This window comes from Camelina sativa, chromosome 13 (assembly GCF_000633955.1).
Source record: "Camelina sativa cultivar DH55 chromosome 13, Cs, whole genome shotgun sequence".
Classification (NCBI taxonomy): domain Eukaryota; kingdom Viridiplantae; phylum Streptophyta; class Magnoliopsida; order Brassicales; family Brassicaceae; genus Camelina; species Camelina sativa.
In genome coordinates, this window is record NC_025697.1 from 4,866,980 (window position 1) to 4,890,084 (window position 23,105).

Sequence of the window (23,105 nt, forward strand, 5' to 3'; positions counted from 1 at the left end):
GGTGGAAGGTCCGTCCTTTTTTCATCCCCACCAAGAAAGAAATCCAGATACGCAAGCATCAAATCGGAGGTTGCAGCGACCTATATTTAAAAAGTATATATTCCATTAAATAAAACAAAAAAAAACCTTGTAAAGGGAATCAGATTTTCTCAAAATCTATAGTTCTGTTAAGTAATTACGGATCAACTAAATCATCAAGACATTACCTTCAAACCCTCGTATAAAGCTCGGGAGCGACAGGAGCGTAAACAAGAATGGTCATATTCTGAACGTACGAACTCACGCAATTTTTGCAACTTCATCTTCCGCCGCCATTGCTGCCATGACCATGCAAGCGGATATGCAACTACTGACAGAATACTATATATTGCACCTTCCCACCATTGATAAGCAGCTATAGAGTTGATTTCGTCAACAAATGTGTTAAACGCAGCCTCATATCTAAAGAACCCAAAACCAAAAAAGAATATTTCAGAGCCAAGGCCACTAATTAAGTATCTATAGACAAAACAATAAGAAACAATTCTAAATCAGCTTGATAATAAAATGAGAAACAACTAACACTATCTCTTTTATCTCCCCCGGGGGGATGTGCGAGAGATGCCATGGCTCACTGAATGTATTAGGACCCATAAAATACATTCTATGCACATGACTCTGAGATTGCTCTGCTCTATTTGTTTCCAACACCTGCCAAAGAATAACATTATAAACAGCAGCACAACACTAATATAAGGAGTGTTTGGCGGGTTATTTCGCTCAATCATGTCTGCTGGATAGACATTACTTGCATCTGGAGTGAAACATCAGCGAATACTAAAATCATTCTTTATTTGTTTATATAGATGAACACATAAAGTAAGACATACAAACAGTTTTTCGATCTAATGTTTATACACAAAGAAAAGCATCTAACCTCATTTAGTGATTCCAGGAAAGGGAATGAATGATCTATTTGAGAGCCATGCTGCGTGGGAGCTGGGCCAGGTAGATCATCAACTCCAACAAATTTCATTCGTGCAACACTAAGTACAAGTGCTAAGAGGATGAGGAGACCCATCAGAAGGAGACCAAACAACCAAGGCCCACCAAATGTGTAAATTAACTCCTCAAGCGCGGTGTAACAGTGAGGCATGTGATATCTTTCCGATACGCATCGATATGGACATGGTGTCTCAGAAACACCACCTGTATAGGAAATTCCAAGGTTTATAGTTGAGACATGAGCATTTCTAGCATCTGTTTACAGGTAATAATACTAAAAACCATAGCCCAATTGAAATTTTCAACCACAGTTATATCTACAGACTTGGTAGTTGAATGGTTTATTCACGATCGTGGAAAAATGAATAGATAACAATTTATGCTTGGTAGTTTGAACGGAAAACAAAACTTGTCACTGAAAGTTAGGAAACAAGTTATAGTGCATATGTAATAGACGAGAGCTGAAGATATAAGTGGAGGCTATTTATACCTCGAACTGGGACGTAGACAGCACGAGTTGGAAGCTCGTCAACGGGACAAGGACGACAAAGAGAAGAGTCAGATCCCGTAACATTCTTGAATGTACCAGATGGGCATTCCTGGAGAAAAGAATACAATGAGCTTCGAAAACTACAGTAGAAATTCAATTGTGATAAGGGAACAAAAGTATTAAGGAGTAACCCGTTTTTTGCCGAACCTTACAAAATATACCATGGAGTCCCTTCGGACAATCCGTCCCAGTTATTGTGCCATTTTTGCCAAAAAACCCATCATTTACTGCCGCTCCCCCTCTACGATTACAATAAAAAAAACTGTAAATGCGATAGGCTGGAAAACGATATCCAAAATAACATAGACATTGGAAATGCAGTAAATGACGGGCAACACACGTTAATGATAATGGGAAATGCAGAGGTATATAGAGGACATACCGTGCATGAATTATTCCTTTTACACTAGCAATTGGCTGGTATATGTCTCCAGTGGGAATGTTTGACCAATGAAAATGAATCCTCCCACCTCCACCGCCGCCACCACCAGCAGGACTGCCAGACCCACCACCACTTGAGAGAAGAGACGACTCTCCTAACATAAGATAACGCAGGAACAAAAGGACTGTTCCACCAGAGCCACCCCCAGGTGCTAGAATAGAACCGTTTTCATCTCTACTCAAACGTTTGACACTTTCTCCATCAACCCTAATAGAGCCTTTAAGTGATAAACCAGATAGAGGTTGCTCCATTGAACCTATCACTGACCAGATTCAAAGGAAAAGAAAGAACAGGTTAAAAGGTTTCATCATAAGCTCTCACGGCAACCACATGTAAGCACGGTAGTGTATGGCCTAAATGATTACAAGCACGGTAGTGTATGGCCTAAACGAATCATAAACTTGTAACAAAATAACAAAATATAATTTGCCAAATATTTGACAAATGGAATACAAATATAGTCAATAGTCTACATCAGACATTTGCATCAAGTCATATGACGACACAACCTAATCTCTTAAGTTTAATGGTACAGAATCAATCAAAATATCGGACGTTTCATACCTACAATACCACCACCAGCCGATGAATAACCAGGGCTATAGTCACCACTTCCACTGCCAAGCTCACAAGGGAGATTTGCATTCCCATATGTAATTCCACCTTCAACACAGCTGTTATTGTAACATACACGCCCTCCTTTACCACCATGCCCACCACCACTGCCAATGCCATTTCCAAGCAATTTACCTTCACCTACGCCACCTCTACAACCTGTGAAACACATTTAACCATATGTATGGTGTTATGAAAACATATTAAAAGAACGTAGGATCATATCTTCTTTCTCCCTATACGGAGGTAGCACCTTAAATCTCATAATGGGGGAGTAAGCCAAGGACATGCCCATACGAAATGTAGAAGTAGGATGCGTGATCAAAAGAAAATCCAAAAATATATAGTTATTGTTACCCATTCCACTGGCACTTATCTCCCCAGAGAGTTGAAGGGTTACAGTTTTTGCTCGGTGGAAATGAACTACTGATCCTTTAATGAAACCTTCGACGAGAATATCCTCAACTCGGCATATCTAGAAAGAAAGAATATTATCAGACTTATCACGCAAGAGCATACAACACTAGTTAAAGAAAGGTAGAAATACCTGTAGGGTAAAGGACAGAGACGAATTGACATTGCAATCCTCTGGAGGATTCAGTAGTTCATAAGGGCAATCTTGCCGTTCACAATAGAGCTTTGGTGTACTGCAAAGGATGTGAGTTCAAATAAGGTTAGCTGTTTACATATCCAAACAATATTGCAATCAAACTACGCATATATATGGTATTTTCCTTCGAACTCACACAGCATCTCGAGACGCATTCTGTAGAGGAGCACGCAAAATAGACCCAGGCCCAACCTTCAATTGCAAGGGAAAGAAATCATTAACTCCTACATGGCCAAATCAAGTACCTTTCTATATCTGTTATTTCAAAGCCAATATGGCCTTTGAAGGAGACCGATTATCAACTTATGCCTATATTTATCACATTTTCAGAGCTAATACACACTATTTTTGATTCTGCACAAAATACAGGATCTAATCCAATGCAGGATTGTTACCAAACTAACACACGGACTTACATATATCCGGTAAAACAGAGACAAAACAAGCCGTTGTGCTTCAATCGAATCCCCTGGTCCAGTTAGATTCAAGAAACCTTGTCCATGGACTCCAAGATTTGCATTTGACCGAATGACAGATGATCCCTATATTTAGGTCACAAAAACAAATTAGATACATCCGTATGTCACAAATTACTTGAAAAAGAAAAACAATGACATAAATTTGTGAGTACCCTAAGAACGAATAAATTGCTAGCCTCAAGTATGGAAGTGGAAACACTTGTATCTCCTCCTCCTCCATCTATATGCAATTCTGAATTCCACATCAAGAACATCTTGACAGTCATCCTTAATGCCCCATAAACCTGGTACATACCAATAAACATAAACATGATGAAAAAGTAATTAACATGAATACCAAAATAGAATGTGGAGTATGACAAAAGGCCAGATAAACCAAGAATCAAGCAGATATTAGCAACAGAAAGAAATATTCATATCTGGCATAGACAGATACAATGCTGATGCACCATTGCCAAAAAAAATGGACAATCAGGATAAGAATCACCTTGATAGTAGAATCACTCATTAAGAGTTCTTCCGCCAATAACTCAAATACCGATGTACCATAATGAGCTAATCCGAAGCTCAAAACACCACCGCATAGTAAACTAATTTGTCCTTGAACCTACATATTGAGTTCTGTTTGAGTAATACGTCTTCAATTTTGCAAGATAATAGGCTGAAAATCAGGATATTTACTTTTAAAAAACGTATATAGAGGAGACAGAAACAATAATCTAGTGGCAGAAAAAAAGAAAGAAAGCGTTGTAAATAAGATCACAAATTCTGGTAACAAAAATATTGCAAGGTGATAAATCAATTAGTCTACAAAGCCCATGTAATGGAAATTATTTTCGACATACCTGGACACGACTCCATAACAGAGGACAAGTTGCTCGTGCTTTATCCTGAATATAAACATTGGTCCAAAGTGGCTGGAAGGGAAATTCTAAGAGAAGCGTATAAGTGTCTGTCGTCATATTGTAGTTACTAACGAAAAGGCTTCGGGGAACAGCATCATATAGCGTCCCAGCAGCGCCTGAGTTATCTGGACAACCGATACTGTATCCGCCTGTGTATAGGAAGAATAAGATCAGTTAACATGGTTAAAGATGTTAGGCAAGTACGTATTGGATATAGTGGCTCAAAACAAAAACAAAAATTGTCAAGGAGATAAAATGTGCAGATGTGAAGAATCTAACCATGCACAAAGATCTTTGGGTCATCATGCCTGCTAAAAATATCGACAGATACTCTTCCACCACCCCCACCACCATAACCACTCCCACCACATGCACTGATCAGTCCAATTCCAGTCCTGCACTTCAAATAACAGCAAAGCAGAGGATGACTAGCTGAGATTAATTTACCAAGAATCTAAGAAGACAAAAGGCTCACTACCACCCTTTAAAATAAGCAAAGAAAATGAATTTTTTCATGTGTACCATACAACAGCAAACAACAGATCTCGGAGAAGTATGAGCAAGATCTAAAATCTTTCAAAAGTAATGTCATAAATAAGATCAATACTAAATCAAATATTTCCAATTGAAAACAGAAACTCATAAGCACAATTCTAGAGAATTTTACCATGAAAAGAAAGTGCAATTGAGTTTCATTTTTCAAAACTCGACTTGCCCTAAGGTAAGATTATGATTTTGAGAAACAATCAGGACCAAACAAGTATTGCAAAGATTGCCTTCTCAGCTGACTAGAAAGATTAGAAATATATGCCTTTAACCAAATCAAACAGCTAGTAGAAGAGAGCATAGAAACGAAAGTTCATTACATCTTGTATGCCTTGATGTAGATGCTGCCACCAGCCCCACCACCGCCTTTGGCTCCTCCATAAGCTCCATTTGCCAAAATGCTTCCATTAACATCCAGAAACTGAAGAATATCCATTTTCACTTTCCCACCTCCTCCTCCTCCATAATCAATCTCTCTGCTCGTTGACCCTCCTTTACTACCATAGCTCCACGGCATCTGTAGAGTGGACCACGAGTATGCATCACCTCCCCACACATCTTCAGGAAGCTTCTTAGTGTCAGTTAAACAGCAAGCACCTCTACCACCATGTCCACCACCAGCACCATCAATCCCCTGCGGCGTGCCACTAGTCTGTGGAGGAGGGTTCCCAGCTAAACCCGTGGTGTTCACAGCCGACCCGTTAGCAAAGCTAGCATTACCAGCTGCAAGCTCCAATGTCCCAGCAACAATTGTAGATTCCGCACCCAAAGAGAAGTTACCAGAAACATTGATAGCTATAGAGCAACCAGGGATGGGGCAGTGAAACTTAACACCAGGCAGGATGATAAAATTACCCTTCCCAGCTATATACACATCGTGCGTAAGGTTGAAATCGGCGACAATCTTACAAGTAGTATCCAAAAACCCAACGCCGCCGAGATCCTCGCTACAAGATACCGACGGTCCGTGCGGTGGTGGCGGTGGCGGAGCAGGCGGAGAGTAATCCTGATGGAAAAGTAGCGACTCTGAATCCGAGTTCAAATCCGAATCAGAACCCGAAATCGGTTCCACAATGGTGAATCGATAGCTTGAACTAGGGTTTACGGCAAAACCCGCAACAAGGACAAAGAAGAAGACGAATTGAGAATGAAATCGAGCCATCCACTAGTATCAAGAGTCATCACAGACGAAGTCTAGTAAGGTTTTCGATTCGACCCCAATTCGGGTCATTGAGCAATAGCGGTTGAAGAAACTGAAGGAACAAAAAAAAAAAACCCAAAGACCCAAATTCTCAAAACAAACCTTCTCTTCTATCTCCAACACACAACACAACACTTATGCAAACGCATGTATACGTATTAAGTCGCCTTGTTGAAGAAGAAGATATGAAGAAGAAAAAGCGCATAAACCTTCAGCGAGAATGGGGGGATCTTAGAGAGAGAAGTGGTGCTTTTTCCTTTCTCGGAGGAGAGAGAAAGAGAGGGAGGAGGGGGGGAGCTTCCAAGAAGAAAGAAACACAGGTTGGAACGGGGAGTAGTTACGATCAGGTGCGTGCGACTTCACCGTAATCGGCTAGATATTGACTATATTACGCCACGTCATTCTTTAGGTTGCTCCAAAAAGGTAATGCTATTGTGCGTCGTGGTTCACATGGACTGGATGTGTCAGCGGTATCTGGAATTTAATTTCTAATCGAATCATATTACGACACCTGTCGTGTTACGTTTAATTACTCGATTTGCTGTTGGATTAAGAGGTTAATTAATGACGACTTGGTTTTAAAATTTTAAAATTGTGTAAACCGTCAGGAATTACGTTTGGACATTGAAAGGTGTTTGGAATTGGGCTTAGATGGGCCCTGTTTCTGAAGGAGATTGATAAAGACGCGCCAAGGTTTTGAGCGTGTGAGAGTGTTTGTTTTTGGAAATAAAACAGAGAATGCGAAGTAAAAACAAAATTTTAACAAATCTGGCTGGGCCAATAGAAAACTAGCAGCATTTATCAACACTTTCTTTTAATCCATCAAACCAATCTTCCAATCACTTCGATTTTTACGTTCTGGATTACAATCCCCATTGGTTGAAATGCAAAATGGAAAATGGTGTCTTTTATTTAATTCGTGCGTCAGCAAAATGACAAGTATCGGTGTCATGAGGATATGATATTATTACATGGGATATGGTTTGGGGTTGGGGACACTAAAAAATGTTTCAAGTAGGAGGATTAGTGCATGGTCAACCAAGAGACCAATTTAAATTAGTGGAATACGTGATATAGTTTGATATTATATGGATTTATTTGGTTGGTTCTAAATTTATAAACAAATGCAATTTGACTTACATATGACCTACGCATATGATTTCATCACGCCGACTTCTTCAATAATACTACAATTGCTATATTTTAGTTAAGAGAATTTTTTTTTTTGTTAAAATAGTTAAGAGAAATTTTGTTAGCTATAAATGTCATTATCTAATCTTATTTGAATTTTGCGTTTGCAATGTTGAGTTAAACAACTTAAACACTAACCAAAAACTAACATGTGTTAATGATCGTTGTATAAATATAATGAAAAGAAAAAAAAAATAGCTACATGAACTCAATATGGTGAACAGCTTCAAAGAAATTAAACACGCAAAGCAAGCAAAAGAATCGATCATAGTTAAAACTCAAGAGAATATTACATCTTCATAGATCATAACCAATCAACTCCTTCGTTTATGAAATGAGAGATTAGAGGTTGTTATACTGTCTCACTATGATATTCAATAAGTGGCGGTTAATATGGATCTTTAAAATGACCAAAAAAAAAAAACGATTGCTCGAGTAACCCAAAAATCATATGCGATTATTTGATCTTTTAAGCATATGCGACCAGTATTCTTAGCAGAACGAATTATTAACAAATGAATAAAGATGATCCAAACGGGTAACTGAAACCACCCACACGGCCACGAGTTTCGGATTACGCGGATCAGCTACGGAAAGCTCGAGAGTTACCCAAAATATTCACACGCCCTTTTAAAAAAATGACGCGAAAAATCGGTTTTTAGGTGCTACTTTTGTTGTTGGTGTTGTTGCTTTTCCTTTTAGGAAAAAAAAAACACAAAAAAGGAAAAAAAAAAAAAACTCATAAAATAAAGACGGAGGAGGCATCCCTGATCAGATCTACACTTCTCCTCGCACCCAAATTTTGCCAGTTTTCGTTTCCTCTGTTCATAGCATTTTCGCCAATTCGAAAATGGATTTCATGAAGGTCTTCGATCAAACGGTTCGAGAGATGTGGGTTTTGCCGTTTCGTCTTATCATAATCTTCTTCGATTTCGATCCAAATCCGTAGATCTTTTTGGTTTTGTAGTTTTATTTTCGATTGATCTCGATTAGTTTTCAATTTCAGAAAGAGGGAGGTGAATCTGAAAGTTTTGAAGGTCCCTGAGATGGAGCAGAAGGTGAATTCATTTGATTCGTCTCTATATATATCTGCAAAATGATTTCAGAACTTTCTTTAGTGTTTAGCTATTATTGAACGAAAATGAAATCATGGTTTATCTACGAAGATAAAGAGTTACGAATCCTGAACAGCTGAGCTCGATTTGTTATGTTTCTGTGTTTAGATGCTGTATGTGAGATTAGATTCACCTCTGGGACTTAGAAGAAATCTCGAGTTCTTATTCAATGAATATACAAGTTAAGCTTTGATGTTTATATTCGATCAGTTTGGTAAGGTTTAAGCTGGCGGCAATGTGTAGTATCTTAGTTTCCTGGATTTCTCAGTCTGCTCACGTCTTCAATTTCACTTTGTTCATCTCGAGTCCTGTGATCATTTGTAATTATTAGATGGCTATGTTTAGTACAGGTATTGGATGCTACAGATAATGAGCCTTGGGGTCCTCATGGTACTGCATTGGCAGAGATAGCACAGGCCACTAAGAAATTGTAATCTCTGGCTTCATGTTCTTTCATGCGTCTTTTTTTTTTTTTTGGGTGTGATTATTCTACTTGAAAAGAATTTTGATTTTATATTGCTTAACATGTGCGTTTGAAATATGTTTAGCTCGGAGTGCCAGATGGTTATGAGTGTTTTGTGGACTAGACTATCTGAGACGGGAAAAGATTGGCGATATGTCTACAAGGTGAGAAATCTTCTTGATGTGTTCCTGCTGTATTAGGAAGTTTACTGTTTATACTTTTAGTTTAACCTGAGGTTTTTTTGTCTTAAAGGCTTTGGCTGTCATTGATTATCTGATTTCAAATGGATCAGAGCGAGCGGTTGATGAGATTATTGAGCATACTTACCAAATATCTGTCAGTATCTTTCTCTTACACACTGATATCTGGTTCTCCCGTGGTTTTTCGATTGACATGATATTTGTTTTGTGATTTTTCATCCATGTAGTCACTCACGAGTTTTGAGTATGTTGAACCAAATGGAAAAGATGTGGGGATCAACGTGAGAAAGAAGGCAGAAAACATAGTCGCTCTCTTGAATAACAAAGAGAAAATCTCAGAAATCAGAGACAAAGCAATAGCAAATCGTAACAAGTTAGTTTTTATACAACTGAAAGTAATGGGTTTTCCCTTTCTTCTCTATACGTTGCCCTGATTGGGTTTGCTGCCTCCAATCAGGTATGTTGGCCTCTCATCCACGGGGATAACATATAAATCTGGTTCAGCTTCAGCTTCAGCTTCGTTTGGTGGTAATTTTCAAAGTGGTTCAAGCAATTATGATAGCTACAAGGATAGGGATTCCAGAGATGACAAGAATGACTACGAGTCTTTTCAGAAGTCAAGACGCGGTGTTAAAAGTGACGACCAAGGCTTTACTTCAAAGAAGAGTTTTTCACGCTACGGCAGGTTTTATGTCAACCCTATTCATTTCTGATGTCACATTCGTTACGGATTTTGAATATATTTCACTTTGGGAGTTTATTTCCCAGATGAGGCTGCTTGTTTGCTTTTAGTTTCTGTTTTCGTTTACGACTCATTTTGTGTGCTTTTACTCTTATTTTTGCTCACTCAATTTCAATTATGAATGTGCAGCACGGATCATGATAATCTATCCAGTGGGAAAAAGTCACCCGACTCAGCCAAATATAGTTCACATGTGTCTGCAGCTCCTTCAAACAACGATGATGATTTTGATGATTTTGATCCACGTGGAACTTCCAGCAATAGTATGTTTTTTCCTACAACTGTTGAGTTTTTTCCTTGTTATCATTTATTGGACAAATAGTTAGTTTGATGTATATATGTTAGACAAGAAGAGTGATGACTTATCTGTGTCGCTTTCTCCACAGGCAGTACCAACCAAGTAGACCTTTTTGGAGGAGATCTGATTGGTGACCTCTTGGATTCTGGGCCAACAGAAACATCTTCCACCAACAACAACGAGAAATTTCAAGAGGCTGACTTGTTTGCTGATGCAGCTTTTGTATCAGCCTCGGCTCAGGGAACAGAATTTGGGTCACAGCCACAGGTGGGTGACTTCTTCCATCTAAGCTAGTATGCGGCTTTAAACAATTGAATTTTTTTTTATCAATGTTCTATCTGATTCAATTCTGCGCTGCTTGACAAACACGTCCAATTTTGTTGTTGAAGTAATTACGTGTCACAATGAATTGTGCTGTTAAATCGTAGACTGATATGGTTCCGCATGTCTGTTTCTACAGAAAGAAGTTGATCTTTTCTCTGCGTCTGAACCTTCTGTCACAGTTTCTTCAGCTCCTCCGTCCGTTGATCTTTTTGCATCTCCTGAGTCTGCACGCCCAGAAGCCAAGATATCTAAACCTGAGTCTATGACCACTCCCAACATTGTTGACCCATTTGCTGCAGTTCCAATGGATAATTTTGATGGATCTGATCCTTTTGGTGCCTTCACTTCCCACTCGGCTTTCGTCTCTACAGGTCCACAGGCCTCAAATGTGCATGGGAGTGCGACAAACACTACAAGCCCGGTGTCTTTGGCAGACTTGAAGCCACAACACTTGCAAAAGAAAGATCCTTTCCAAGTGAAATCTGGAATTTGGGCAGATTCTCTGAGCCGTGGACTGATTGATCTCAATATAACTGCTCGTAAGTCAAAAACTTGCTCTTTATTAAGAACTCTATCATGTGCCATGCACTAGTATGTGGTAGTGAACTATAAAAAAAAACTAGTCTGCTTTCTTATTAGATGCAGATCAAACTCAAAAGGTATAGTTGGTCAATTACATTCCAACTAATTGTCGAATAGTTCATTTAAAATTCTTGGCTCACATAGAGTTCCAATACCATGTAGCTTGACTTTGCATTGTGTCAAGACATAAATTTTTGGGTTATACTTTCTAAGTCTGATCTTAGTCCTGACTATTTGATTTTCCCTGTAATCAGCCAAAACAACTTCTCTAGCTGATGTGGGCGTTGTGGGTGGTCTGAGCAATGATGAAGGTAACAAAGCATCTGCTGCTTCATACTACTCAGGCTGGTCCATGGGTGCAGGATCCGGGCTCGGTAAAACTGGTCTATACAGTGCACAGCAGCAGCAGCAACAACAAGCACCTGAAATCTCAGATGACTTCTTCTCCAGCCTCAGCAACCAGAACTACCAATCTGGAGGCTTCAAGTAGTGAATTTGTATTGGGATTTTCGTTTTCAGACGGAAAAGGCATATCAGGTTTGACTCCTACATTCAATATTGGAAATCTAAGTAATTTTTAATTAATGGGCTTGTTGTTCCTTGCACTTCATTCATGAGACAATCTAGTCGGTGGCTGATGTGCCATTGTTGTTGTGGCATTTACTTTTGGTTTAAATGAGAGAGAAGAATTGTCTATTGTTTTGATAAGAGAGTTGTTATTATTGGTTTTTAAGTTTTGTTTTGTTCATACAAAAGTATATGTATCAGAATATCTTGTCCGACTCTACAAAGATTTTCTTTATCGTGTGTCAAAAGAGACTCCTACGTTCGTCTTAGTTTTGTTTTCTGATTTTAATTCAGAAACTGCGTATCACATTCACATTGACTAGTCGTATCTTACACAATTTGGTTCACAGCGCACGAATGACTTATAAAATATAAGAATAACATTATCTACAAAGAATAATTGAAAAAAAAAAAAAAAAAACTAGTCCAACACAAAAACAAAAAATGTCATATCTTCACTGGTTTCCCAATATCTTCTTCGTCATTGTCGTCATCTTCTCCTCGATTTTAGCTTCACCCTCACATGGAAGCTCACAAGTTGTACTAGAAGGAGAAGAAGCCACAGTAGTTGGATACGGCTACGTCGTCAGATCAGTGGCCGTTGACTCCAACCAGAAGCTTTTGACGGCGACTCTTGACCTGATCAAACCGTCGTCCGTTTACGCACCAGATGTTAAAACACTTAGCCTTCATGTCAGGTCATTATAATCTTCTCAGTTCTCTTCTCTCACTCCAATCAATATCTAATTTGGCAAGTTTTTCAAAGTTATTTTAAATGTGCGACAATTTAGGAAAGTTTAAATGATTGTGTTTTATGTGCAGCTTGGAGACGAGTGAGCGATTGAGAATCAGAATCACAGATTCTAGTCAACAAAGATGGGAGATACCGGAATCCGTTATTCCTCGCGCCGGAAACCACTCACCTCGCCGCTTCTTAACGGAGGAAGTAAACGGAGGAAACTCGCCGGAGAACAATTTCTTAACAGATCCATCATCGGACTTAGTTTTCACACTCCACAACACCACGCCGTTCGGTTTCTCAGTCACCCGACGCTCCTCCGGCGATGTCCTCTTCGACACATCGCCGGGTAAATCAGATCCAAACACTTACTTCGTCTTCAAAGACCAATTCCTTCAACTATCTTCCGCGTTACCGGGAAACAGATCGAATCTGTACGGTCTCGGAGAGCACACGAAGCGATCGTTCAGGCTAGTTCCCGGCGAGACTATGACTCTGTGGAACGTCGACGTCGGCAGCGAGAATCCGGATGTTAACCTTTACGGATCGCACCCGTTTTACATGGATGTAAGAGGTTCAAACGGTCATGACGAAGCAGGGACGACTCACGGCGTTTTGTTGCTGAACAGCAATGGAATGGATGTGAAGTATGAAGGTCATCGGATTACTTACAATGTGATCGGAGGTATCATTGACCTCTATGTGTTCGTCGGACCATCACCGGAATTGGTTATGAATCAGTACACAGAGCTTATTGGAAGACCTGCTCCTATGCCTTACTGGTCATTTGGTATGAGACATTGCTCTTTGCATTTTTGTTTGCTTAAAGTTAATTAGTCCATAGTCTTGTTTGTGTGAATTGAGATGTGTGTGTTTTGCTTTGATTTTGTGAAGGATTTCACCAATGTAGGTATGGCTACAAGAATGTTTCAGAGCTCGAATCTGTAGTTGATGGATATGCAAAAGCTAGAATACCTCTTGAGGTTATGTGGACAGACATTGATTACATGGACAGCCACAAAGACTTCACTTTGGATCCTGTAAATTTCCCGGAGGACAAGATGAAATCATTTGTGGATACACTTCACAAGAGTGGTCAGAAATACGTGCTGATCTTGGATCCCGGTAACACCCATATACTATCTATCTTTAGTCTCTAGAGTCTTTCAAAATTGATTTTTCAAGATGAATGTATTGGGTTTACGTGTAGGTATTGGTGTGGACAGCTCCGACGGGACGTTTAATAGAGGGATGGAAGCAGATGTTTTCATAAAGCGAGATGGTGAGCCTTATCTCGGTAAGGTATGGCCCGGAAAAGTATACTTCCCCGACTTCTTGAATCCAGCTGCTGCAACTTTTTGGAGCAACGAAATCAAGATTTTCCAGGACATTCTCCCTTTGGATGGTCTGTGGATTGACATGAATGAGTTATCAAATTTCATAACTTCACCTCCATCCCCTGGATCTTCACTCGATGATCCTCCTTACAAGATTAACAATTTCGGGAACAAAGCGCCGATAAACAATAACACAGTACCCGCAACATCTATCCATTATGGAAACGTTAGTGAATACAATGCGCATAACTTGTATGGCCTCTTGGAAGCTAAAGCCACTCACCAGGCTTTAGTGGATGTAACGGGAAAGAGACCGTTTGTTTTGTCGAGATCCACGTTTGTAAGCTCGGGGAAGTACACGGCTCACTGGACAGGTGATAATGCTGCAAAATGGGAGGATTTGGCTTACTCAATCCCTGGAATTCTCAACTTTGGTATGTTTGGAATTCCTATGGTTGGAGCTGATATTTGCGGTTTCTCACATGATACCACCGAGGAACTATGTCGTCGATGGATCCAGGTAGAATGATTATTTCTCGGACACAACCTGTAGACTTGTTTCTGAGTTCATGATCTAACGTTGGCTCTTGGATTATTAGCTTGGAGCTTTTTACCCTTTTGCAAGAGACCATTCGAACCTTAATTCCGTCAGACAAGAACTATACTTGTGGGATTCTGTTGCTTCTTCTGCAAGAAAGGTGCTCGGCCTCCGTATGAGACTGCTCCCACATCTCTACACACTGATGTACGAGGCTCACGTTGGCGGCGTCCCAATCGCGCGACCACTCTTCTTCTCGTTCCCTCGAGACACTAACACATATGGGATCGATTCACAGTTCTTGATCGGTAAAAGCATACTGGTTTCTCCAGCGCTGGAGCAAGGGAAGGTGACGGTGGATGCATATTTCCCCGCAGGAAACTGGTTTGATCTTTTTAACTTTTCATCTGTCATTGGTGGAGGAGATTCTGGCAAGCACGTTAGGCTTGATACTCCCGCAGATCACGTCAACGTTCATGTTCAAGAAGGTAAATATATATATAGTATATTCTTTGATAGCCAGTTTTGAGAAGTGGAGTTGAGCTTGAACCGAGTTTGATTTACCTTTGTGATCACATAGGTAGTATTGTGGCAATGCAAGGAGAGGCAATGACAACTAGAGACGCCAGAAAGACACCGTATCAGCTCCTAGTTGTAGCCAGCCGACATGAGAACATCTCGGGCGAACTGTTTCTCGATGACGGGGAAAGCCTTCAGATGGGAGAGGGAGGAGGAAACCGTGATTGGACTCTCGTGAAGTTCCGGTGCTACATAACGGGAAAATCCGTGGTACTAAGATCAGAAGTGGTGAACCCAGAGTACGCGTCAAGAATGAAATGGAGCATCGAGAAAGTAAAATTTGTTGGGTTCGAGAACGTAGCGAACGTGAAAACGTACGAGGTTAGGACAGGTGAGAGATTGAGGAGTCCAAGAATCTCTCTAATTAAAACAGTTATGGACGATGATGATCCAAGGTTTCTGAGTGTGGAGGTTTCTAAACTGTCGCTGCTTGTTGGGAAGAAGTTCGAGATGAGATTGAAATTGACTTGAACAATAAACATACCCAATATTCATATGATAACATTAATAAATAAGGTGTAAAGAAGTTGATAAATAAAAAAATTCAAAATCACTTTTAAGTAATGTGATGCAATTCCTGAATTATAGATATTTGTCCTTTTTATAATCGACCACATGTTGTCATGTTAGAGCATAGCTCTGCCCACAGCCCCATATGACCATCTTTTAATTTGTTTGTCCATTGATATCGCCACAAAAAAATCTTTCGTGTTGTTAATTATAATTGAACAACCAATAACATTAAAACTAATTGGAAAAAATTGTACTAATTGACTGAATTTCCAAAATCTGATATTCTGATAATATATAAGAAAAAGAAAAAAAAAAAAGGCAGTCGACGCTACAAACAGAGCAAAAGCAGCGGTCTTGTCTTGGCAAAAAACAGTTTTCGGCGTCTTCCTCAATTTTACTTTTCTCTCCATCATCTCTCTCTCTCTCTCTCTCTCTCTCTCTCTCTCTCTCTCTCCCTCACGGATTCGTAACTTCTTCTCAGTGCTTTCTCCGTCGTCATCTTCGCATTATTGAATTTGATTCTTACTTTTTTCCTTGTAAGCTCGACACGTGGATTATTCTCTGCTTTTTCCCCTCTTCTCTGTGAAGACTTGAGAGAGATGGGAGTAAGTTTCTTAAATTAGCTCAGCTCTCTAGATCCTAGTCTCGATTTCCTCGCCCGTTGAACAAATTAGTAACTGAATCAACTTTAGATACTTCCGATTCCGTATCCTGCGGCTATCGATTTCGTGAAAGATTTGTGTATTTGATAACTTTCCCGATTTAGTTGATTCTGTCTTGCTGGTGAAGTCTCACAACCTGCTTCGTTATTAGCGGAGCAGATCTGGTGTTCTTAGTTTTAGGTTCTTATTACGATACGAGCAACAAATTCATTGACTTTTTAGGCTTAGTTGATTCAGATTCAGAACTTAGATCAAGTTAGAAGCGGAATCAGAATCTGCTTGTTTAGAATTAGTTTGCTACTATATATAGAGAGAGATGCAGAATAGGGTTGTACAGTTGGAAGAAGGGAAAGATAATGGAATCACGGTTGTTAGAACAGGGCAATACAAGGCATTCCCTACGAAACTGCTACTTCTGCTTGGCTTCTTCCTTGCTTTTGCTATTACTGTCTTCATCATTAGTGTATCTACAATCAAGTATACTGGATTCCAAAGTGTAGTAACCACAGTGACTTCTAGCTTTGTGCCATGCCGTGACGATGAATCTAATGGTTTGAGTAAATGGATACAACCTCCTGCGGTTCTGATGCATAATATGAGTGATGAAGAGCTTCTTTGGCGTGCTTCTTTTTGGCCTCGGAGAAAAGAGTATCCTTTCAAAAGGGTTCCGAAGATTGCGTTTATGTTCTTGACTAAAGGTCCCTTGCCGCTTGCTTCGCTTTGGGAGAGGTTTCTTAAAGGTCACAATGGGCTTTACTCGGTTTACCTTCATCCACACCCTTCTTTTACTGCCAAGTTTCCAGCTAACTCTGTTTTCTACCGGAGGCAGATACCGAGCCAGGTCTGCTTCTTTTTATTCCTCTTCTGTTACATGGATACCAATTACATTTAGCAATGATAAAGTAGAGCTCTCGGATCAGACTTAGTGTTTTTAGTAGCTTTATGTTCAAGGAGTTCTTTAGATTTGCTTTGAAGCTAGTTGGTTATGTAGTTGGTTTTATTGTAATTTGTATGTTTCATTGTGCAGGTTGCAGAATGGGGAAGAATGTCAATGTGTGATGCAGAGAAGCGGCTTCTCGCCAACGCGCTGCTCGATGTCTCCAACGAATGGTTTGTTCTCGTATCAGAGTCATGCATTCCACTCTACAACTTCACAACCATCTACAGCTACTTAAGCCGATCAAAACATAGCTTCATGGGTGCTTTTGATGACCCTGGGCCATATGGGCGTGGCCGCTACAACGGGAACATGGAACCTGAAGTTCCACTTACCAAATGGCGAAAAGGGTCTCAATGGTTTGAGATTAACAGGGACCTCGCAGCTACCATTGTCAAAGACACATTGTATTACCCGAAATTCAAAGAGTTTTGCAGACCCGCTTGCTATGTGGACGAGCATTACTTCCCGACAATGCTGACAATCGAGAAACCGGCTGTCTTGGCTAACCGGAGCATAACGTGGGTGGACTGGTCGAGGGGAGGACCTCACCCGGCTACGTTTGGGAGATCGGACATTACAGAGAAGTTCTTTGAAAGAATATTTGATGGAAGAAACTGCACTTACAACGGTCGCAACACTTCCTTGTGCTATCTCTTTGCGAGGAAGTTTGCTCCGAGTGCTCTTGAGCCTTTGCTTCACATTGCTCCGAAGATTCTTGGATTTTGACTAGTTTATAGTAAAGTCTCCTGAAACCTCTTGTGATCAAATAGAGGTCACGAAATGGGTGGATACGCCGATATTATATTATTTTGTTTGTTGTGATATTATTAGTTTGGAAGAAATGAGATATTAGTAAAGAGAAACTAGGTTGCACAACAGGATCCAGTCATATGTAAACTTTATATATTTAGAGGATTACTATGCATAGATCAAATTTTTCTTTCGGATAGTCTTCGGGACTTTTTTTACGATGCATTAAATAAAACAGGTTTACACACAATTTGTTTTTTTTTTTTTTTCTTCTAATGTTGTGTCTTAATGCATACAAGGGTTAAAGCCTTAACATTAGAAGAAAAAAAAACAAATTGTGATTCAGTAACGATTATTGTCTGTAACTCATTTTATACGATTATAAACAAGTTAGGAAAACGAACAAAACTTTCTTATCATAGATGTTTGTAAAACTAGTCTTGGTACAACATTGTTTACCGACCTGAAAAACCAAAAAAAAAAAGAATTTGCTTACCGACCAAGATATGTGCTTTGAATGTGAATCCAGAAGACTAGAAGAATTAAATGACACAATGGGAAAAAAAAAAGAGAGCCAGGTGGAGACACACTTTTACACCTAATCGAAGGTTCTCGAAACCCTCAAGAGCCTGCCAACGTCTACCATCTGTCTTTCTTTTTTGTTCACTTAAAAAATGTTTATAAAGTTATTCTTTATTGGCCAAATACATGAAAGTGTGAAAAGGTATAATTTGAGGAAAAGAAGGTTTCAAATTTCATTTTTATTATCTGATTGGAATATGTTCTCTATGATACAAAGAAATTCCACAAAATCCACCAATTTTTCTTTTTTCGTTTTGAAAAAACAAACAATGAGAAATCTTATAATCTCTTTTTTTTTTTTTGTCTCAAGAAATTAATTTCATTTATATTCTTCAATCTGACTTTTTTGTATTAACTAGAGGAGAAAATCCCACCCATTCAACCAGGTTGTCTCACATTTTTCTCAAAAAAAAAAAAAAAAAAAAAAAAAAAAAAAAAAAAAAAAAAAAAAAAANTTAATAAGTTATTGGAAAACAAGACCATTTTGACAAATCATCATGATGATTAAATAAACAAAATATATACTAATATTCTCCTATATCATCCCAAATTTCCTATTTTGTCTAATCTTTCAATATCACATTAATTTTCTATGATTCCCAAAAGAAAAGAAAAAAAAAGAAAGATGAGTTGTTCACCAAACATAACTGTTTACCAAGTTTTCAAATTCCCTTTAAAAAAAGTAATTTAATCAACATTGCTTTCAGAAATCAAACTCTTTATACACACAAATTAGCCGTTACACGAACCATGTGCAAGCAAATATACTAAAAAGAAAACTTTGGTCCCTACTCTCTGCTCTTCCAACACAAGTCTGCGCATCTTGGCCGTTTCCTTGACGGAACCGCGTTTGCCGTTACTCTGTTCCAAAAAATAGACAGCTCATCAGATTTCTCCACGCGCCGTAACAACCGAAAAACTCACCAGACCGTTGCGCCTTTTCATGCAAGCGAGTTAGATTCACGCTCCTCGTACGAGCGTTTAACAAAAAACAAATATCCTCGCAAACGGCGCCGTAACGGCAGAGAGATGACCTGTCGAAATCTCAGTGATTCCACACGTTTAATATCAACCGTCGATTTATCATAAATCCAGCTGGAAATATCCTGGCAGCTTCTTCATCTCCTGGCCCCCGACCTCTTCTTTATAAACACCTCACACCACATTACATTTTTTTAGAATCATATTACTTCAAAGCAACAACACAAACCCTAGAAATGGCGTTTCAACAAATACTCTTTTTAGAAATGGCGTTCTCTGCTAAGGCTTCAATCGTTGCTCTCATGATGGTGATCATCTCCGTCGTCGCTGTTTCTGCTCAGTCTGAAGCTCCAGCACCAAGTCCTACTTCTGGATCTAGCGCGATCTCTGCGTCTTTCGTCTCAGCTGGAGTAGCAGCAGTTGCGGCTCTCGTCTTCGGCTCTGCTCTTCGGATCTAAGTTTTATTTTTGTGCTGTGATGGTGATTTCGTACAGAGTTTATTATCCGGTATAGGCCATTCATCATTATTATTATTATTATTATTATTCGTCTGTCTCGTGTGTATTCCGAAGCTTATAGATCTCATTTCTACCTAGCTCTTTCTTTCTTCTATGTTCTTAAGATCTTCATATCTGTATTGAGGATCTCTTATTATTCTGAGTATTATTTTGTGGTTTTAGAGTTATGGGATGTGGTTTTTTGATATGATATTATTGAATCTATTCTATTTATTTTATGGATGTTTTTTCTTAGATCTCTTGTTCGTTATGCCTAACGATTCACACAAATCCTGAGAAATTTTGAGAAAATGCGTACAGAGTATGTAGTTGAGAATTTTATAAAATTGAAGAATATATTCTAAACGCGTTTAAATCGAATCATTCCAACCCAAAATCGAACTGTAACTCGAAAGCCAACTTTTGATTATAACGCAGAATCAAATCATTATTATTTTGGCATCAAATTCTATGCTGGTGGGAATTGAATCTGATTCTAATGCAACAAAAATGGTCAAGCGTTAACCAAAATACCGAATCTGAAATTTTGAAATCGAAACCAGTAATTGTCCATTGAACTTATATAATGATGCTACTGAATTAATGTTTTGAGTTACAGACTTACAGTATCTTGTTTGTAGTTTGTTAAATGTTTTGCTCCACCTGTGAGTAGTGTAGTTCAATTTCGCTTTCCAATTACACATTTTGATAAAGCTTTGAAGTAGTGGTGGTGGGGTTAAATGATTTGTGCATTGTTTTAAGAGTTTTCAGAATTATGCAGTACAAGTGTCCATTGCTTATGTTCTTTTAGAGCACCGCACTGTTGAATGTTGATGATACTCATTTCAAATATGGACCTTGACGTTGTGTTTTTTTTTTTTTGGAAAATTGCGGTCTGACTTGTTAAAACAAAAAAATCACGTTGGCGTGTGGAATCAGCTGAACAACTAAAGTACCAATACGAAAGCTTGACCTTTCTTTATCAGCTATGAAGAAAAAATATGCGGGGTTATAATAACGGAATTGAAGTTGTCTTAATGAGACACAAATTTTGGTCAATAGTATTGATTGATAATTAAGGTTGGGAAGAATTATTTGATGATAGTGAAACTTAATGACTTTTGTTGGCACAAGAAATTATAAGTTGTAGCTTTTTTTCTTTCTACACGGTCAAAGAATAATCAACTGTTGGAGTATTGAAATTTGTAACGTGTTTAGTGTTGTGCTGTGTGATTCTCTAGATAGCTACGTTGTTGGATTTTTATAGTTTTACAAATCCTTCATCATAAATCATAAATGTCTTTCGATTGTATATAAGGTTAATTTATGTGTTTACTTCCATTGATACATTGCATCATATGATCAAATCAATTATCAATTTACCAAACCTGCCTTGGTGGATCTACAAGGCAATAGTCACAATTTTAAATGCAATTACGTTCACGTGATTCACCGTTTGGTTTTTGAGGTTGTAACGTATTTGTTCTATTTGGCTCATGATTGGTTCCTTTTTACTTCGCAGCCTCGCAGGCCACCTGTTCTTGTTTATTTTTTTACAAAAAAAAGTTTTATTCCTAGGAATTAAAGGGAAAAAGAAAATTGTTGGACTTTCATATTTGAGGCCCATTGGGTATATGTCATCTCACCCAATTACCGTAAGTTATTATATATATCATATCAAATTGTTATTCCAAAACAAAAAGAAAAAAGATTCGTTGGGTAACGGATTAGAAATCGATTCTGGCCGGGAAGAAAGAAAAAAAGCAGAGGAGGAATCGCCATGGAAAGTGTTAAGAAGGAGAAGGGCTCATCATCTTATCTTCCTCAAGACCTGATCGAAAAGATTCTTTTGAACTTGCCGGCTAAATCCATACCAAAGCTCGTCGTCGTCTCGAAGCTCTGGTCTTCTATCATCCGAGGCAAAAATTTCATCGATCTGTACCAGAAACAATCTCTATCTCGTCCATGTTTTCTCCACTCGTTCCACCGTGACAGCATCCAGTTCTTCCAGATCAAGCCGTCTCAGTCTCTGGAGGCAGCATCACCGTCTTCTTTTTACACTTGTACAACATCAAGCTTTCCTCTGAATCTTGATACAAGTTACAATGTTTATCCACCTGTATGCGGCGTGATCTGCTTTCAAGATTTGGATAAGGTGGTGGTTTCGAATCCTAGCACGGGCCAGTTCTTGGTTTTACCCAAACTCAACACTAGGAGAAAAGGGATATCAAGATTTTTGGGATACGATCCGGTTAAAGATGAATACAAAGTCTTGTGCATGACGGTATTGACAACTTCTCGAAAGGTTGTGAGCGAAGAGCATCAAGTTTTCACTTTAGGTGCAGGAGCTCAGAAGGAGAAGAAAGAAGCTACATGGAGGATGATCAAATGTAAGGTTCCGCATTGTCCTGTAACCAAAGGGCTATGCAGCAACGGTCTTGTTTATTACGGAGCTTGGTCCAACAATAAGGGAAAAAGGTTTCTAATTGTGTGCTTTGATGTGAGACTGGAAGAGTTTACTCGTGTTAAATTACCTGATGGTGTTGAAATTGTTCGTTTTGGTTCTGTTTTGGTGAACTACCATAGCAAGGTGGCTTTAGCGAATCACTCAGATTTTGCTAAATTTGATATGTGGGTTTTGGAAGATGTCGTCAAACAAGAATGGTCAAAGATCTCTGTCGTGGTTCCTTCTTGGAAAGATTTAGTTGGAAGAGACTACTTCACTTGCAGAGGTGTCGTTAGTTCCGGCAAATTCATATTCGCACCAGTCTATTGGCGTGGCCCGTTTTGTGTTATCAGTTACGATCCCAAGGAAGATATTGGCAGAAGAGTTGTGATTGAAGGACTCGGAGATAACTTGCGTTCTGTGAGCCTCTTCTTGGATCATGTGGAGCGTCCTATATTTCTCTAAAGGAAGGCTATTCGTTTGTTTGATGACTTGTTGGTTTTTTCTATTTTCTGATCTCGGATATGGTTTCTTAGTTCAATGGTTTTGATTAAAGTTCAAGTTTTTAGTTTTTCTCTAGCTAACTGTTTCATATTTGGTTATCTTTGGAGAGAACAAGCAAATGTTATACAAAGTTGTGTCTTTCATGGTGATTACTCCAAAAGTTTTTTGATTTGTGAACAAGATTAATTTTCTTTGCTTATAATAATCTCCATACAATTGGTGC

General features: G+C 38.9%; 5 protein-coding genes across 7 annotated transcripts in view; 4 read left to right on the top strand and 1 right to left on the bottom strand.

The window, feature by feature from the left end:
• Positions 1 to 6,657, bottom strand: part of LOC104737950 — a 9,209-nt gene extending 2,552 nt beyond the window's left edge. The window contains exons 1-17 of the mRNA XM_010458194.2: positions 5,452 to 6,657; positions 4,865 to 4,980; positions 4,526 to 4,734; positions 4,168 to 4,287; positions 3,833 to 3,964; positions 3,618 to 3,743; positions 3,338 to 3,393; positions 3,139 to 3,238; positions 2,949 to 3,066; positions 2,541 to 2,750; positions 1,917 to 2,238; positions 1,682 to 1,775; positions 1,475 to 1,583; positions 917 to 1,188; positions 563 to 690; positions 207 to 441; positions 9 to 80 (exon numbers count right to left, since the gene is read on the bottom strand). Of these exons, the coding sequence (XP_010456496.1) occupies positions 9 to 80; positions 207 to 441; positions 563 to 690; positions 917 to 1,188; positions 1,475 to 1,583; positions 1,682 to 1,775; positions 1,917 to 2,238; positions 2,541 to 2,750; positions 2,949 to 3,066; positions 3,139 to 3,238; positions 3,338 to 3,393; positions 3,618 to 3,743; positions 3,833 to 3,964; positions 4,168 to 4,287; positions 4,526 to 4,734; positions 4,865 to 4,980; positions 5,452 to 6,293 (3,261 nt within the window). The 5' untranslated portion in view covers positions 6,294 to 6,657. The remainder of the gene's footprint in view (positions 1 to 8; positions 81 to 206; positions 442 to 562; positions 691 to 916; positions 1,189 to 1,474; positions 1,584 to 1,681; positions 1,776 to 1,916; positions 2,239 to 2,540; positions 2,751 to 2,948; positions 3,067 to 3,138; positions 3,239 to 3,337; positions 3,394 to 3,617; positions 3,744 to 3,832; positions 3,965 to 4,167; positions 4,288 to 4,525; positions 4,735 to 4,864; positions 4,981 to 5,451) is intronic.
• On the top strand, positions 8,210 to 12,049 carry LOC104735183 (clathrin interactor EPSIN 1). 2 transcript variants are annotated; one of them, XM_010454917.1, is made up of 11 exons: positions 8,210 to 8,414; positions 8,530 to 8,581; positions 8,989 to 9,068; positions 9,187 to 9,265; positions 9,354 to 9,437; positions 9,529 to 9,674; positions 9,759 to 9,986; positions 10,173 to 10,306; positions 10,430 to 10,608; positions 10,802 to 11,204; positions 11,502 to 12,049. In XM_010454917.1, the coding sequence occupies exons 1-11, from the start codon at positions 8,374 to 8,376 to the stop codon at positions 11,735 to 11,737; spliced, it is 1,662 nt and encodes a 553-aa protein (XP_010453219.1). In that variant the 5' UTR covers positions 8,210 to 8,373; the 3' UTR covers positions 11,738 to 12,049. The 2 variants fall into 2 exon arrangements, with proteins under 2 accessions (XP_010453219.1, XP_019090435.1); XM_019234890.1 differs by lacking the exon at positions 8,210 to 8,414 and having other exon boundaries at positions 8,549 to 8,581; positions 8,984 to 9,068.
• On the top strand, positions 12,259 to 15,571 carry LOC104735184 (alpha-glucosidase). Its single transcript, XM_010454918.2, has 6 exons — positions 12,259 to 12,512; positions 12,637 to 13,343; positions 13,448 to 13,678; positions 13,764 to 14,410; positions 14,490 to 14,916; positions 15,009 to 15,571. Exons 1-6 carry the CDS (start codon positions 12,259 to 12,261, stop codon positions 15,476 to 15,478), a joined length of 2,736 nt encoding a protein of 911 aa, XP_010453220.1. The 3' UTR covers positions 15,479 to 15,571.
• Positions 15,897 to 18,122, top strand: LOC104735185. Its single transcript, XM_010454919.2, has 2 exons — positions 15,897 to 17,023; positions 17,210 to 18,122. The coding sequence occupies exons 1-2, from the start codon at positions 16,499 to 16,501 to the stop codon at positions 17,846 to 17,848; spliced, it is 1,164 nt and encodes a 387-aa protein (XP_010453221.1). The 5' UTR covers positions 15,897 to 16,498; the 3' UTR covers positions 17,849 to 18,122.
• LOC104735186 (F-box/kelch-repeat protein At3g04660-like) lies at positions 19,590 to 23,034 on the top strand. Of its 2 annotated transcripts, none has more exons than XM_010454921.2 (2): positions 19,590 to 21,012; positions 21,455 to 23,034. In XM_010454921.2, exon 2 carries the CDS (start codon positions 21,713 to 21,715, stop codon positions 22,841 to 22,843), a length of 1,131 nt encoding a protein of 376 aa, XP_010453223.1. In that variant the 5' UTR covers positions 19,590 to 21,012; positions 21,455 to 21,712; the 3' UTR covers positions 22,844 to 23,034. The 2 variants fall into 2 exon arrangements, with proteins under 2 accessions (XP_010453223.1, XP_010453224.1); XM_010454922.2 differs by lacking the exon at positions 19,590 to 21,012 and having other exon boundaries at positions 21,237 to 22,410; positions 22,519 to 23,034.

What these genes read in the sequence shown, in the direction of transcription:
- LOC104735183 (XM_010454917.1), top strand. Translation starts at nt 8,374, where the DNA reads ATGGATTTCATGAAGGTCTTCGATCAAACGGTTCGAGAGAT. An exon ending in ATTGGCGATATGTCTACAAG is followed by an intron (nt 9,266 to 9,353) that starts GTGAGAAATCTT and finishes TTTGTCTTAAAG; the next exon opens with GCTTTGGCTGTCATTGATTA. An exon ending in GCAATAGCAAATCGTAACAA is followed by an intron (nt 9,675 to 9,758) that starts GTTAGTTTTTAT and finishes GCCTCCAATCAG; the next exon opens with GTATGTTGGCCTCTCATCCA.
- LOC104735184 (XM_010454918.2), top strand. Translation starts at nt 12,259, where the DNA reads ATGTCATATCTTCACTGGTTTCCCAATATCTTCTTCGTCATTGTCGTC. An exon ending in CGTGCTGATCTTGGATCCCG is followed by an intron (nt 13,679 to 13,763) that starts GTAACACCCATA and finishes GTTTACGTGTAG; the next exon opens with GTATTGGTGTGGACAGCTCC. An exon ending in TATGTCGTCGATGGATCCAG is followed by an intron (nt 14,411 to 14,489) that starts GTAGAATGATTA and finishes TTGGATTATTAG; the next exon opens with CTTGGAGCTTTTTACCCTTT.
- LOC104735185 (XM_010454919.2), top strand. Translation starts at nt 16,499, where the DNA reads ATGCAGAATAGGGTTGTACAGTTGGAAGAAGGGAAAGATAATGGAATC. An exon ending in GGAGGCAGATACCGAGCCAG is followed by an intron (nt 17,024 to 17,209) that starts GTCTGCTTCTTT and finishes TTCATTGTGCAG; the next exon opens with GTTGCAGAATGGGGAAGAAT.
- LOC104735186 (XM_010454921.2), top strand. Translation starts at nt 21,713, where the DNA reads ATGGAAAGTGTTAAGAAGGAGAAGGGCTCATCATCTTATCTTCCTCAA.